The 16,312-nt window shown below is 43.1% G+C and overlaps 1 protein-coding gene across 3 annotated transcripts; it reads left to right on the top strand.

Moving 5' to 3' along the window:
- The first annotated feature begins 1,822 nt into the window (after positions 1-1,822).
- tceanc (transcription elongation factor A N-terminal and central domain containing) lies at positions 1,823-15,176 on the top strand. Of its 3 annotated transcripts, none has more exons than XM_078243904.1 (4): positions 1,823-1,987; positions 4,310-4,440; positions 10,321-13,018; positions 13,190-15,176. In XM_078243904.1, exon 4 carries the CDS (start codon positions 13,195-13,197, stop codon positions 14,194-14,196), a length of 1,002 nt encoding a protein of 333 aa, XP_078100030.1. In that variant the 5' UTR covers positions 1,823-1,987; positions 4,310-4,440; positions 10,321-13,018; positions 13,190-13,194; the 3' UTR covers positions 14,197-15,176. The 3 variants fall into 3 exon arrangements, with proteins under 3 accessions (XP_078100030.1, XP_078100031.1, XP_078100032.1); XM_078243905.1 differs by lacking the exon at positions 1,823-1,987 and adding an exon at positions 3,965-4,049; XM_078243906.1 differs by lacking the exon at positions 1,823-1,987 and adding an exon at positions 4,072-4,213.
- Positions 15,177-16,312: the final 1,136 nt, after the last annotated feature.

Here is a 16,312-nt window from a genome sequence, read left to right as displayed (position 1 = left end):
TCCACTAAGACCATCCATAATTGCAAACATTCCTCCTCCCCGAGCCAACATCTCCTGTTGTGCATTCCTCAGACATTAGACCGAGCCACAGCAGCAGATAGGAATTACTGTTACCACTTGTGTTTCCATTAATGCCATCACAAAAATGGTATGTGAATTAAAAGTGACGTATACATCTCTGGATGTTTGGGATGCTATGAATGAGCATGTGCAGTATGATACAATACAATACATAGGTGGAAAGTAACACCTTTATTTATTATACAGCAGGGGGCTTATGGCAGTAAAATTGTTTTATAGATTATTCTGGTCACAGTGAATGTGAAGCCAATTTGTCAGCATGCTACTAATCTCTGAATACGTTTACATGCTGTTAGCAGAGAGGCTTTTTTTCCTACCTCTAAATGCCATTTGACTACGTAAAATAAAGTTGTGTGTGTCCATTCTTACACATTCAACTTAACTCTGGAACTGAACCCAGTCCTGATGAAACCACGGCAGGAAGTAGCCTTTAAAACTACAATGTGCAATGGAACTGTCATTCCTGCCTTTGTGCTCTTTAATTGATGGTGCTCCCCAACAGTCTTATACATCAGTAACGTTGGTCCTGTGGAGAGAAAGTTTCATCTTGTGGCAGCTGAAGTGTCTCACCCCTCCAAACCATCACCCACTTCCCCCTCCTACTCCCCCCTCAGCTCCTTTCTGCCCGTTGTCCTTTTCTCTCTCACTGTACAGTATTAACAGACCCGTGGCGGGAAAAGCCAGCCGTGCCATTGTAAGATTGGAGGGGGCGCCGTTGGCCGCGGGCAACAGCCGACCAATGAGAGGGACCCCCTACTGCGACAGCTGTCGTGCTGTTTCACTGATCTGTGGGCATTCCTGCTCATTAGCAGCCTTTGTTGTTCACCCTATGTGTGTGTGTGTGTGTGTGTGTGTGTGTGTGTGTGTGTGTGCGTGTGCGTGCGTGTGCGTGTGCGTGTGCGCACATACATGGGTGATGAATTGACTGTGGCAGGTAAAGAGGAAGAGAATGAATATGCATGAGACTGCAAGAAAATATGTGTGAGTGCATCTTTGTGAGTGAAAACAAGACGGCTGTTTGTGCACAGCAGGTGCACCGAGCATAGACTTATCATCGCTTTTCCCTGTTTAAAGTGTCACTGCTTTGAGACTCAGGGGGTCTCTTCTCTTGTTTTCATGGCACGGGCATCCAAAAAATGAGCTTTTTCCTTCTGGGATGTCCACATAGAACACACACGCAGGCTCATATCTGTCGCTCTTACCTCATTTTCAGCTTCTTGCCAAGTGCCAGCATGCAACCATATTTGGACACAAGTTAGCATGCTCCTATTTTCTGTGCAGGAATTTCCCAATCGGACCTTATCCCCCTTATCTCTGGTAATCGAAGCTACAGTTACAGTAATAGCATCTTTCTGCGAAGAGAAAGAGGAAAAGAAAGTGAGAAATTAATGTTTCTATTTCACATACTGTAGCTCCCAGAAACTCCAAGCAGTGTTAAATACAGTATGTGTTTATCTAACCCCATTGTTTGCAGAAACGAGGAACTCTCATTATCATCCCTCACACACGTTAAATGTGATATTGTGGGCAAAGAAAAGAAACAAGGGGCAGATATTAGAGAAACTATGTGTACTAATGTGTGTTGTGACACATATTCAATATCAACCTCAGCTGGTTTTTGGTTTTTAGGGAAGTTATAATGGTTTCCAAGCATGATGTCAGCTCTAAAGAATGTGGGCCGTCCCTTCCTCTGTTACACTGAAACCAGCCAGAAAACCTTCTCATTACAAGGACAATATGTTACCGCGTCAAGAGGTTTTTACTCCACCACACGTCCCTGAGCTGAAGAACCACTGTTTGTGGTACAGAGAGCATCCATTGTTTCAAGAATGTGGGAGGGATGGTGTGTTCATTAAGGCGAGGACAGCAGTCACTCAGCAGCATCTAACTTTTTGTTTTTATAAAGGTAAAATACCAAAAACAGGGATTCTTTTCCGCCATCCATATATTTGGAGGCCTTGATCACAAGATATATCTATAATATCACTGTATATATTCCCACTTTATATCATATATCATAAAAACAAAGGAAAGGGAAAAGATACACCTCCAAATGTGTGCCGTTTCCACACTAACAACACTATTTGTTGTGACTGTTTGGACGCATTAACATTCCAGGTAGTTTTAATGCTACTGGGTTTTTGCAGGCAGCTTAAAAAGCTACACCTGCTTGACACCGAGACCAATTGGTATACTGTACGCTACTGTATAACTGAGGCAAGTGTAATATTATGTGCTCGAAAGGTCACCACTAGTGTAGTAAGTGTAGTAGGTGGCTATTTAAAGCCACTAAGAACTATTTCTTTTCTCCGCATTTGATGCTGGTCAAGCAAAGTCTTCAAGTCCAATCATACATCACGTCAGGGATGAAGACTAAAGGGTGGGTTATGCTCAAAAGTAAGTCTGTACGATGTGTGTCAAGGCAAAAACTTGAGTTGGGTGCGTCATGGGAGTTACATGTGTTGTAGTCTTTCTGTGCACCCAGTTTTCTTCAACCTGCCTCACCTTTCTTCTACTGTACTTGTTGACTTCCTGCTCTTTGTTGCTCAAAAAGGCACCGTTTTATATACATATATGTTTATCTTCTCGTCACTGCAGTCTGAATTATTGAGTGCTGGCACCAAAACCCAAATGCTACTGCAGATGTTTTATGTTTTATACATGTTACATTTTGTTATAAAGCATTGCGGCAGCATTGCAAAAGGTCATAGTTAATGCTTTGCCATTCCTCTGTGTGACCCACATAGCAAACTATAGCTTTGGTTCACAAAAGAACAAACTGGATGTTTTCTGCTTAAGAGGTTCAGAATATTATTAGTTTTGTAAGTCAAAATGGATGTATAACTGTAGCCTTGTATGTGGGAACGCTGATAAAAGGGAGGAAGAGGACGACGAAGAGGTTCAGATAGAGAACTGAGAGCGACATTTCTCCGACCTAAACCCTCCCCACTTCTGCATTCTTCTGCACCAAGGAGGAAGTGGGAGCGCTGAGGTAAAAGTAGAGGGGGGGTGGTGCTTGTGTACCTCCAGTTCTTTCCCAGAATCCCTTGCGTGGCAGCAAAAAGACAGGAAGTGTGAGCCAGGCTCGATAACAGCGGGGGGACGGTTATTTCTGACAACAGCGAGCAGAGAGCAGACAAGGAAGTGTCTGTTCTGTTTCCTGTTAGTTGTGTTGTCAGATGCGAGCGGCTGAATGTGGCTTTATGTGTCAAAATGAACTGTTTGTGTCTGAGGTCGCCACGCCGAATCAGTGACAGACGAGGGAATCTCTACATGAGCTCCGAGATTAGCTTGGATGTGTGTTTTTCCACCTCTTGTTCTCATCGCTCAGGAGTGCTCCAAATCATTACTTAGGCTACATCAAGCTATTAAAGGCCAGACGTGCTTTTGTTTTCTTGAAAGAAAGGACTTCAAGCCTCAAAATGGCCGACCTGATAGCCCCCAGTCATTTGAATTCAGCACTGTAGCAGACAAGCGTGGTTTAAAGGCTGCTGTTGCTGACTCCACATCAGTCTCGATTTAATAAAAACCTGATGTTGAATTTTGGCCCTCGCCTCCTTCCTTCCTTTTTTCTTCCTTTGGAGGCCAAATAAGGCCTGATTGCCACATGTGCAGAAATTTGAGGTCATAGCCGTCGCTCAGCTTCCTGGCTTCAATCTGACTAAAAGAATGAGAGAGAAAAAGTGTGATGTTTGTGTGTTTGCCCTGCTGACCTGATCTTATTTTACTATGAAATGCATGACATCATCTAGTTTATTTCCCTCCTCCCCTTATTCTCTCTCTCCTCCATCTTTACCCTCTTTTATGCTTTCACATGTTCACTGTTATGTAACCATGTGGAGGCAGCCAGCTTTTGCACCAGCGTTGAGAAAACATTTCCCCTTTTCCAACCATGGTAACAGCTGCTGTGTTTCACTGACTGTCAGTGTCACAGTACAATTAACCCAAGAGTCTCCGCACTTATTTCGGTAATGAAGAAACAAATGGCCTAAAATGGTGATTTACTCATTCTAAACTGCTGATGTAGGTGCTGGCTTTTCAAAAGGGTTATAGGATCAATTTGTCTTTGCTCCGAAGCTTGGAAGGAAGTTGGGTGCACGAGAAGTAACTGACGCTCACAGGAAGGCTTAATGTTTGTAAAATCAATGACGTTTTGTTGCTTTTATAGATTGTTGTGAAAAAAATGTTTTTATTATTTTTTGGGGCATTTTTTTCTTCCCTTTATTAGATAGTGACAGTGGATAGACAGGAAAGGTGGGAGAGAGATGGGGGATGACACGCAGAAAAGAGCCACAGATCGGACTCGATCCCACACCACTGCAAAGGACTCAGCCTACGTGGGGAACACACTCTTACTGGGTGAGCTAGAGGTCGCTTCCATTGTGAAAAATGTTCACAATGATCATTTTTTAGTAAGCACCATTTGTGATGCAGCACATTGTGTGTGTGTGTGTGTGTGTGTGTGTGTGTGTGTGTGTGTGTGTGTGTGTGTGTGTGTGGTGTGTTTTTTTACCTTAAAGTTCCCCCTTTTGGACTGAGACAAATGCTACACGCTGGCTGAAAGCGAGGAAGTGCCATGCAGCGCTGTGGTTTACCTCAGATCAGCTGAATAACAAAGGCTTTCAGTTCAAAGCCAAGGGCTATAAAAAGAGCATGACCTGCACTCTGTCTTCAGATGTCCCCACTTCGAGTGTGTTCATGTGTTTCATCATACCAATCTCAGCTTTCATCCTCTCAATAGAGTTTTGGCGGCAGAAAGGACTGAAGTTCAGTGACCACCACCTCCGTTTAGCAGTTCATTCAGAGGTTGACTTTTAGCAGAAGTACCAGGACTGGAGGAGAGCAGCAGCTTTCAGACAGCCTGTCATCAAATGTGTGTGATGTCCAGAGCTGGACGAGTCCTGATTTTAGGACGTGTGTTCATAACGAGCATGTTTGGAGAGGTTGAAGCTCTCTGCAGACTTTTCGCTCCTTTAATTAAAATGAATGATGCACTTTTTCGGGCTACAGTATTTATTAATATATGCTGTACTCTTATGAAGATAAAGTTACAGCAAATGAAGCTGAAGGATCTTTCTTAGCTGAAGTTATATGGATTGTTTTGACTCTTCTAAAGAGTACTGAGAATTGAAGAGTCTTCAGCCATTCTAGCAGGCAGATCGATGAAGCTGTACGTAGGCACAGTTTGCTTTGAGCTAAATCCAAACGTCGGTATGCTAAAATGCGCACAATGACAATGCTAACATGGTGATGTTTAGCATGTATATGTTTACCATAGTCACCATCTTAGTTAAGCATGCTAACACACCTAGCGTGGCTAAAAGTATGCTACTTTTCAGTCCTTAAAGCAAGACTGCATGACTTCTGCTGAACAGCAACCACTGTGGCCACAAGTGCTAATTGCAAGACTAACGATACATTTAATTTGCCTTCATTTCCCAAGATTCTTTTAAGTCATCTGCTTTAAAGATATGACATCTTTAAAGCAGATGACACTGCTGTGGGATGGCATCCCATTCTTCAACCAGCATTTTTCGCAAGTCAGGCCACGTGGTTGTGTTGGTCCCAGCTGATCCCACAAGTGTTCAATGGGGTTGAGATCATGACTGTGTGGGATGCCATCCCACAGCAGTGTGTGACCAGGCTGGTGGTAGCTAACATAAGCTACTGGTCATACCAGACCAAGTTAAATGTGGGGTATACTCGCCGCAGCCGAGCTGTCGAGCGCCAGTGTGACGTCATGGGAGCGCCGTAACTGTTTATACTCCCGCGTGGTGGTCGCGACACTAGTTGCAGTCTTCTCCTGAACAGAGGTGGCGCTAATGAGGAAAGGCTACCGACTTTGCTATTTCTACGGACTAGAAGAAGAGGAAAAAGGTAAACAACGGCAGAACTGGCAGCAGCATTGCCGTCAATGCTTCGATTTGATTCGATGACCTACTTTGTCGGATCAAGCCTTTCATTCGCCATAAAATAACTCATCTTAACCCAGTAAGTTTACAAGAGAGACTTGCAGTCACTCTGAGAGTCCTGGCATCCGGTTGCTCTCGAGCTCATTCAGGCTTCCTGTTTCCGCTTTGTCGCGCGTCGCTGAAAAAAATAGCGCGCCAGCGAGATCTATGTCATTTTGACGTCACATTGGCGCGCGCGAGCTCGGCTACGTCAACTGTAAACCGGCCTTTAGGGTGTTGTGGCAAAAATCACGAGTGTTATAAAAATGAGCGAGGGTGTGTTTTATTGCTTATAAGTTTAACTATTCTTCTGTGAGAGGGAGATTGAGTTGTTTCTTCTTTTTAAAAGTGATATTCTCGCTTTAAACCCTGCTTTGCCTACATGTTGACACTAAAAAGCTGATGGAGTGGAATGCAAAAATGCAAAGATTCTTTAGTGTTCATATTTTTGTTCAGACCAAGCGACTGTAGGTGTGATTGCACCCTTTTTGACACCTAATCTGTTCACAGCTTTCTCATCTCATGGCTCAAACTTAACAGTGTGTGTGTGTGTGTGTGTGTGTGTGTGTGTGTGTGTGTGTGTGTGTGTGTGTGTGTGTGTGTGTCTCTTTATTGATTACTTAAGAGTGAAAGAGAGAGAGAGGTGGTGACTCCTGCTCTCAGTTGGCTGTTAATATCTTTGCCACATGACCAAGCAGGAATTTGTGGGCACGTGCACATGGACACATGCATGCAATTAAATGCGTGTGTGTGTGCATTTCCATGGCTTGTGTCTGAAAACACACCTCACCTCACATTTTTATTCTCACTTTTTTCTACCTTCAACTCTCTCTTTTCATGCAGTATATTAGCCCTTTTCGGAGCTCCCATAAGTGTGCATCCATCAGACGGCTGAAAGTAGAGGACAGGCGCCGAGAGGAGAAATGGAGGATGTTGGAGGGAGGGGAGGAATGTAGGAGGAGGAGAAAGAGAGGAGTGAAAGGTGAATGAGCAGGAAATGAAGGAGAAAGAGAAGATGGTGAAAAAAAGAAGAGGGTAGAAGAGAAGAATGAAAGGTGGAAGAGATAAAGAAGTGTCCTGTCCTCAAACACTGCAGGCCCATGAATCATAACTGTGGGATATCTGGAATTCAGACCCGATCACCCAACGGAAATTACCAGAGAAGTGAGGGGGAGAGAAGGGGGAGATTGCAGGCTGAAAATGTAATGTAACCCACAAGTTGGTCGTTGTATTGTACAGTGACGAATCCTCTTAGTCCTAATTCTCACATCTCAAACTTAAAAATGCAAAAAAAAAGAAGAGAGATGAATCATTATCTCATGCAGGGAGACTTTCTCATGTTGAAGAGCAACACAATCATCTCAGACATTATGTTTCAGAGGAAGTTAATCCAAAAACTGTGATATATTGCTGCTGCTGCTTCATATCTGAGAGAGAGAGAGAGAGTGATGTTGATAAGAGGACACATTAGACAAAAGCCTTCTGTTACGGTGGTCATTTGCACACACAAGGTGCCGCCCTTCAAGACAAAAGCACCTTGAGCTCTTATCTTCAGCGTGCTTGAACACACCTGTTTGAATGTCATCATACAGGTAGATATTTAACTGTGTGTGCACACTGCCTGTGTGGAGATAGCACTTTCTGAGGTAGGGGCGAAGTTATGTTGGACTTTATATGAACTGCACATGTGATGATACTGTATGCATATATGTGGATGGTATCAGAGAAGAAATGCAGTGATTGGTCCACCTCGCCTGAAGGTTGGGATTTAGGCTTCAGATTCCAAATATTTGGTTTAAGGTCCAGTGTGTAACGTGTTTAGTTGTTCATTATCAAAATCTGTGTTGCCTGTTCACAAACTTGTCCTTTTTCATGAATATTTACCACCACCATCAATTCCAAGTATTCCTTTTGGCTTGAAATTTTACATTTGCATTCACATGAACTGGGGTAGACACTCCATATTCATGCGCCATCTTAAAATACATAAGCCGGTAAGGGACATACAGGACGTACTGCTCTGCCTTTTCACTGTCACAAGTTGGAATCAAACCCATGGCCGCTGTGTTGAGGAGTAAACCTCTATATGTGCACCTGCTCTACCAACTGAGCTAACCTGGCCACTTCTTTTAAATTGCTACAGCCTCACTGGTATGCCCAGTAGCTTATTGTGGCTAATGTAAGCAAATGTTATAGATTAATATTTGTATAATGTGTTTGCTTTCCTTTAATTTCCTCATGCCTTTACTCTCCAAACATACTGTAACTGTCTATTTTTACCCATAAATCCTTGCATCATGGGATCAGAAATGCTCACTTGGAAGGACTCCAGTTGGAGTGATTTGGTGCCACTTGATTGCCGTTACTGTCACAGCTGAACCAAACTAGAGAGCCCCCTCACACCTGTGCACAGTTTGCACTTGGAGCCTCGCCCCTCCGCTGTGATCACATTACAAATGTTTGTCCAGTAGATGCTGCACAACTGTGAGCACCGTGGGAGGATGTAACCCGGGTGGCGGATTTCCCATAAGGCCAAAGCATGCATCCAGTTGATGTGTGTGTGTGTGGGTGGATGAGGGGATTTCATGGGAAAAACAAATGTGGTGACTCAATGTGGATAAAAGTGTTTTCATGGGAGGGAACACATGGCTGTAACCACAGAGGATTGGTATACATTACATCCTTCAGAGCAAAGTCATGAGAGTGAGTTGAGTGTTAAAAAAATCAATACTCATATTTATTTGGTTTCAGGTCACTGCTTTTAGTATCACGGGTTAACAGAGCTCGTTAAGTTGGGAATAAAGTTACCGCTGGAGGATGCAACTATCCTTTGAACTTTTGCAAAGAAAAGTGTTGCATCACATCATAAGAAGTGTTATGAAACGCCAGAAGCAACATAAACGTCTGTGCTACTTGTCATTCTGTTTTGACTCATTCGTCCCCTGTAGAGCAGATCACAGACACGCTGATATCAGTTGCACTTCCTTATTGTTTCTGGTTTTGACAAGAAGTTTGAGCAGAAAAGGACAATATTATGATGAACCAGAGAAGACATAACAGTCACTGAGTTTTTATTTTTTTTGGTTACATGTTGGGGGAGTCTCATTTCCTGCCTGAGGCGGTGCTTGACTGTTAATAAGAACAAGCTAAAGACAGGGGCACTTTGTCTGGTTCATAGCCCCTGAAATAGAAACAGAAACCTTTCAGTGTCAGTCAAAACATAATGAACCCTGTGGCAGAAACAGAGAGAAAGGGAGCACAAAGAGAGAGAAATACGTCCACCCCAGTCATGTGTTATCATCCCCAAGGTCATGATGGGTGGGTGTGATAGGTAAGGGGCAGCCCTCCCCCCCCCCCCTCCCCGTCATACATAAACTCACTCGAGCACACACACACACCCTGTCAAGAGCATTAGGCACAGATTCAAAAAAAGAGGTCAACTTTGCTCTCAAAAAGACAGCCTTTAACAGTCTCACGGATGTGTTTTTGCAGCGACATACACAGAAGCCTCACCAACATCATATCTAATAGCATCCAACCTACAATTACTGGGGTTACATTTTTATTTATTCATATTTTATTTGGATCCACCCTTGACTTTGTTAAAACTACAACACCCTCCGCCCAGTAAGTCAAAATAATACAACAATAATATTTAATTGGTACAACTTGGTGAAAACAATTCAATACAATTTCATCTGTGCGATTCCTTCCACCATTTATAAGTGCAACGCATGAAGAATTTAATATGGTTTAATCTAATTCAAATCTTACTATATTTATGGAATAACATGTTTCACAATGGCCACCAATGTGAAAATTATACATATCAATTTTCGCAAACCACAAAAGGCCAACTTTTACTGTTACTTCATGTTCTCCAAAGAAGTCCAAAGAAAGTGAAGGAGGAAATGAAGAAATACCATTTTGTGCAATGACAAAATGTTCTACTCTACCCTTCCCTCAGCAAAAACATACCACACTCCCGCTTTTCTAACATCAACCCCCCCCCCTGATAATTTGTGTACAGTCCCTCAGTCGGTTGAATGTTGCACTGAGAATGAGACACAAATGTTGCCATGAATGTCTGACCATGAAGAAAATGATCACTTTAACAAGAAAGGCCCTCCTCCTCCTCTTCAGGATTTATCAAGCTTGTGTGTGTGTGTGTGTGTGTGTGTGTGTGTGTGTGTGTGTGTGTGTGTGTGTGTGTGTGTGTGTGTGTGTGTGTGTGTGTGTGTGTGTGTGTGTGTGTGTGTGTGTGTGTGTGTGTGTGTGTGTGCTCAAGCGTACGGAGAGGCGGAGACAACAAAAGCAGGATGTGATACAGCAGGACTCCACTTCTTCTCACAGCTCCAATAAAATCAGCACAAATGCAGAGAGCGCCACCTGTTGACGAATGGGCATCACAGTGGCGGCGTGCTGGTAAAATTCCATTCCCACAGATAAGTAGCACACAAGTCCAGAAAGGCTGCTGCAGAGACATTACTTGATTAGATCCGAGGGTGTGTTCCCCCCCCCCGGTAATTTCAGCCATGTGTGGCTGGAGAAACGAAAGGCCAGGGAGCCGGCAGCGTGTCGACTGCTAAAGGGGGATCCTTCTTTCTTTTTTTGTCTCTTTCCTGAAGGCCCTGCCGGACCCCACCCATCTCAACACACACACACACACACACACACACGTGTATATATATATATAAAAGAAACACTCGGTTGAGAGTCCCTAAGCCCACAAAATCCACGTAAACAACAACCAGAAATGACAACAACGCAAACAAAAACTTGAATGTCCAACGCTGCACATTGCAGGGTTCACGGAAAGAAAAATCCTTAAACCAGCACACTTGTCTTCTGAAACAAAAGTTAAACATTAACGCTGCTAAAAGCCTCCTGGAAGCATCCACTTCCATTTGGGGGTTTTTTAAAAGCTGCAGTTTGAAGACTTTGAGAGCCAGAAAGCTATTATGCGAAGAGACACCGTATCAATTTTCCCTCAGGGCCTCCATCCGCTATTAGCATCAGCTGCATCAATTTTGAAAGCAAATTTTTAATATGAGATTAAGAGGGTGATGTCATACCTCAGGATACTAATGGCACCCTGCTCATCTATTTATATGTCATGGAGCTATTTGTGTGCGAATAATATAATTTGACAGGGGAGTACTTTGATTCATGCGAGGCTATCAAATGTGAATTAAAAGGTCATTTTCATATAAAAACTCTCTAGTCCAGTTTATGTGTGATTCATGTAAACAATGACATGCCGTCTTTCCATTCACAGTCAGTGGAGCTATGCCCGAGAGACATTTGTATCACAGATTAACTCTTCTTAAGACTCCAACTCTTCTTGTCAAATCCATCAAAAACTTAATGACTAGATGTGAAGATAATGCATCCTATGAAGGCAGAAGAATTCAATTAAAGGGTCTTTTAGAGTCAAATCTCTCCTAAGGGACAGAAAAGTGTTCAGGGCAGGTGGAGGGGTCAGAAAAAAGGAGGGTGTATAGAGAGTAGAGGTAAAACATTACAAATGATTACTGAGGAGGGTCTCACATTTTTAAAAAGTCAAACATTAACCCCTCATTTCAGCCTCCCTCCCCACTCCAATACTTTCAAACAGTTCCTAAATTGCACTCAGTTTTGCTGCCATATTCAGTCACATTACTTTTTCCATTCAAATAATGTTAAATTAATACATGTGTAACTTTTCAACCACCCAGAGTTTCTATATTTTCATCCACTTACGTCACTCTTAAGTGTGTGATTATATAAAACTGTCTATCCTTGGCTCTGAATAGTAACATAATAACAACTACCTGCACACTCGTCTGTCCACTGGGGTGGTTTTGACGCACGGAAGCATTTCTTGTCTTAGCCCCACAACCATGAATTATCCTATACACTCATTCATCTTCTTCCTTCATTACCTATAATTGCACAACAGCTAAAAAGGCGTGCCTCATCTTGTTGTGAGATTTTAAATCCTTAATTCTTGTCTGGTGGCTGTTTGTATGTAAGGACTGCATGTTTCTGCACACTATAATCCAAGCTTGTGCAAATCCTCCATCAGCATCGCAACCATCCAGAAAAAAAGTATAGTTATAATGAACATTCTTGACCCAGCTTTGTTGTTATTGTCAGCGCATAGAAAAGAGTTGTGAAAATCATGCACAGAAATCTAACCTGGTTTCTGAATGTAGGGAATGACCTGAAAAGCCAAATGCACACACCTAAATCCGAAAGATTGAATCCATTTCAGACAAACCACAGCACAACTGCCTATAGGCCTATAAAGGCCTAATAAAAAAAAACATTATTGTGATACAATAACAGATTCAACATGCCACAAAGTCAGAGAATTCAGGAACACACTCCTTTCACTCAGGCTCACATTTGAAAAATTGCAATAACCTCCATTTTCTAGGAAAATGATGTCTAGATCAAAACATCTTTAACCCTTATGTTGTCCTCCGTCTGTTTCACCTGCTTATCTCCCAATTCTGCATTAGGCCTACATCTTCTGAGCCAACTTCATTCCACTAGTTTTACACTTCTTGTTGGAAATCAAAGTCAACAAACCTCATTTATATGAACTTATACCCAATTTCTGAGTTAAAAAAAAACGGAAATTATGAATGATTTTGACTAATTGTTAAACTCAGAGGATGTGGAGTGGATAATCCAGGACGGGTTTACTGTATGTCAAAGTGTAGTCAGTATATCGTTACTGGTTTTTTGGAACCATTCATGTCATATTTGGGCACGTCAAATTTGACCAGAGGACAACAGGGGGGGTTGAAATCGATTTGAAGGTGTCATTACATGCTCAGTGTCTTGAGTATCTAATTCTGTGAGGCTACAGCACCATCTAGAGGTGAATTCAGGCAACTTCCTGTTTTAAAGACCGATCCAACATGGCTGCTCCTTTGTAGACGTTTTCAAGGCGAACTGCTTGTGTGAAGTAGCTGCAAACCATGAGGGATTTTCAGGTAAACCAACACAAACACACAGAAAGTAATATTTCAATATGTTGAATGGTGCATACTGCAGAGGCTTGTGTATGAAGTTATGTATCGTTATTGGTACTGTTAGGTGTTATTTTACTACTACCTCTCTCTCTCTCTCTCTCTCTCTCTCTCTCTCTCTCTCTCTCTCTGCAGCCACCATGGATGCAAAAGAAATAGTCCACTGTGCTGTGCAGATAGAGAGATCCCTTGCAGACAGAAGCTATGGGAACATCTTGACCCTCCTTGGTGACCTTGATAAGTTGCACATCACAGCAGAGCAGCTGGAAACGACAGACATTGTTCGAGTACTCTACAGGCTCCTGAAGAGCTGCTCTGATGTCAGCGTGAAGAAGACAGCGAAGAGCCTGTTGTCTAAGTGGAAGAGGCAGTACTGCAAAGATACACGAGGTGTGAAATGCACGGGGGATCCTGAGCTCTCTCGCAGCGCTCCTCTACCAGATGAGGCAGGCGATGGAGGAGTTTCCAAGCACGGGGATTCCCACACTGGTTCTGCACACACATGTGGCAGTAAGGTGAAGTGTGCAGAGCAGGAAGCCTCATCCTCCGAGGCAAGCGATGGCCTTTCTTTCACTGCAGAGAGCACATCCGCATCCTGTAGTTTCTCATCTGTACGATCTAAATGTGTTCAGCTCCTTCTTGCTGCCCTCTGCCCCGAACTTCCTGATCAAGACAAGGCTACAGAGCTGGCTGCACATATCGAGCAGCACGTCCATGAGCTCCACAAATCCAGCCAGGGCAAATACAAAGCCTGCGTGAGGAGCAAGGTGGCCAACTTGAGAAATCCTAAAAACAGGCATCTACGCCAGGGCCTCCTGAGCGGCTCGCTGTCATCCGAGGCCTTCGCCCGGATGTCTCCAGAGGAGATGGCCAGCGCAGAGCTCCGTAAACTGAGAGAGGAGTACTCGTCCCGGGGTGTGAGCGAAAGGCAGCTTCCTCAAGGGATAGAAGGAACGCAGACGCAGAAGATAAGATGCAAACGATGTGGGGGGTCAGACTGTCGGGTGACGCAGGTGTCCAGGGGTGCCCTCTTCTTGCCTGCGTGGGTGAGGCAGAGCGGCCCCGATGAAGACGCAATGACTTTTGTGACCTGCAGCGAGTGTGGGCAGCAGTGGTACCACAGCAGCTGGGTCTGCCTCTGATGAACAAGTATCAGATGAATCATTCAGTCTGACGATGAATCAGTCACAGTCAATGAATCCGCAACAATTTTGATAATAATATGAATGCATCATTTTTTGAGCAAGAATAACAAGAATGTGCTTGTTTGTATGAGAATATTTGCTGGGTTTTTGTTTTCTGTGATTGTAAACAAAATACCTTTGGGTTGTGGAGTGTGAGTTGGACAAAACAAGATATTTGGGTTCTTGGAAAATTAGTTTTCAATACTGCCTGAGGATTTTTTTTTTTGGTCCAAACATACGTGCATGATTAATTGAGAAAATGATAAACAGATGACTCAGTCATTAAAATACTTGTTGGTTAAGCCCTAGATAGTCTCGCATTGCCAGACCATTTCTCAGAGCCCAAGTTCACATAAGCCTTTTGAATATTGCTCGTTGTGTTTGACCAACAGTCCAAAACCACAAAAAGATTCAGTTTACTATCATTCAACACTGAATTTTTGAGGAACTGAAATAGTATCACTTGATAAAATGTCATAAACTGCCATTGATTTGATCATGTTAGCTCCGCTGTTGTGTGTCATTGCGTGAACCCGCCCTCATGTTGGTTTTCCTGTTTTTCGCCTCACTTGAATGATTTCTTGATTCCGTATGGATTGGGAAACTTTTCTAACTTTTCAAAACAAGTTGGAACGAGTTGAAAACATTGTGTTGTGGTTCCGTCGTCTTGTCTCTTGAAAAAGCTGAAAGATTTGCCAAATGCGAAAACACCATAATGAGACAAAACATTTTCCCGCATTCGTTAAATGCCTCAAGATTTTTTTTTCTTTAACACTGAAATGGGAAGGAATGGTCAGAGGAATGCAGAGTTGAAACAATGGATAGAGAGCGTTCTCGCAAGATGGAGCGCATACTCGTGGTCTGAACAAGATATTTTGAGGATGTATCCTTTAATTTGCATGTGCATTCACCAGTAAAATCCATAACTAAAAGCCCAACACTGTGCAATTACCTTTCTACCTCTACTACAGGCTAAGAAAGCCAGGCCTATTACAGACTAAAACCACAACTTTTAAAGAAGTAGCTCTCGTCATCTTCTTCCCGCTGAATCCTTTACTGTCTCCTCCAGTTATTACATACTTCCAGTAACTCATGTAACTGCTTTTCCTGGCTCCTCTTTCTTACTTGAACATTTTCTGGTCAAAGGAATGATGTAAAGCCACCATGGCCTTGACCATGGTGGCCTCATTAATGTAATTTTCTTGAAAAGAAAAGTGTATTCTGTTGCAGTTATTGTAAGTCACACTTGATATGAATGCTCAAAAGTAGAAGGGGAAAACATGCCCCTATAGCTTCCTACAATATCCCATTCATCTAGAGCTTCAGTGCATGAGACGTGAGCACGGTGAGCATGTGAGTCCGTAATCTGCCCTCCCGATCAGCCTCAGGGGTGGATATCCCATGGTCCTTGACTCAGTCGACGTGGCACAATGACTCGTTTACACATCATCGTGACATCACATCCACGGGCCTTTACTGTACAGGCTGAAGGCTTCAGAAAACTGTTAATATCTTCTTTTTGTTTTTATTAAAAACCCTTTAAATGTCTGAGCCGAAAGTGAGCGAGATGTACATTTCCTGGCTCAACACAACCTTTCTGTTCTTTGCGGCAGGCTCACTTGGTTTTAAAAAGAAATATCTGGGATGTCCAGAGATAAACATGCCTCTTCTCATGCTTCTCATTAGATATCATAGATATTGGTGGTGCAGTCTCTTGTCAGGCAGATACAGAAGGAGTGTGGCTGTCTCCTTTCAGATGCTCCCTATCTTTGGCGTGTTGTGTTTGGTGATGGATTCCACCCTTTCAGTCGTGGGTGGCCTGTTAAATCAGTGCTCAGTAGCCATTTATATATTTTCTCTCCGTCACACACACATGCAGATACAAACAGACAAACGCACTGCAGACAGGGGTGAGACTTGTTTGGGCTTCTTTTGGAAATCACAATCCAACTGTAAAAGTGCTTGCAACCCTGCAGAAATGCATAAATCCTGACATTTGCTCATTTATGTGTGCAGTGGGTATGACAATATGCAGCAGGTTATATTTCCTAGGTTGCAGTAGGCTGTCGGGTCC

This window comes from Sander vitreus, chromosome 24 (genome assembly GCF_031162955.1).
Source record: "Sander vitreus isolate 19-12246 chromosome 24, sanVit1, whole genome shotgun sequence".
Lineage (NCBI taxonomy): Eukaryota > Metazoa > Chordata > Actinopteri > Perciformes > Percidae > Sander > Sander vitreus.
This window is presented reverse-complemented; position numbering and strand designations above follow the sequence as displayed.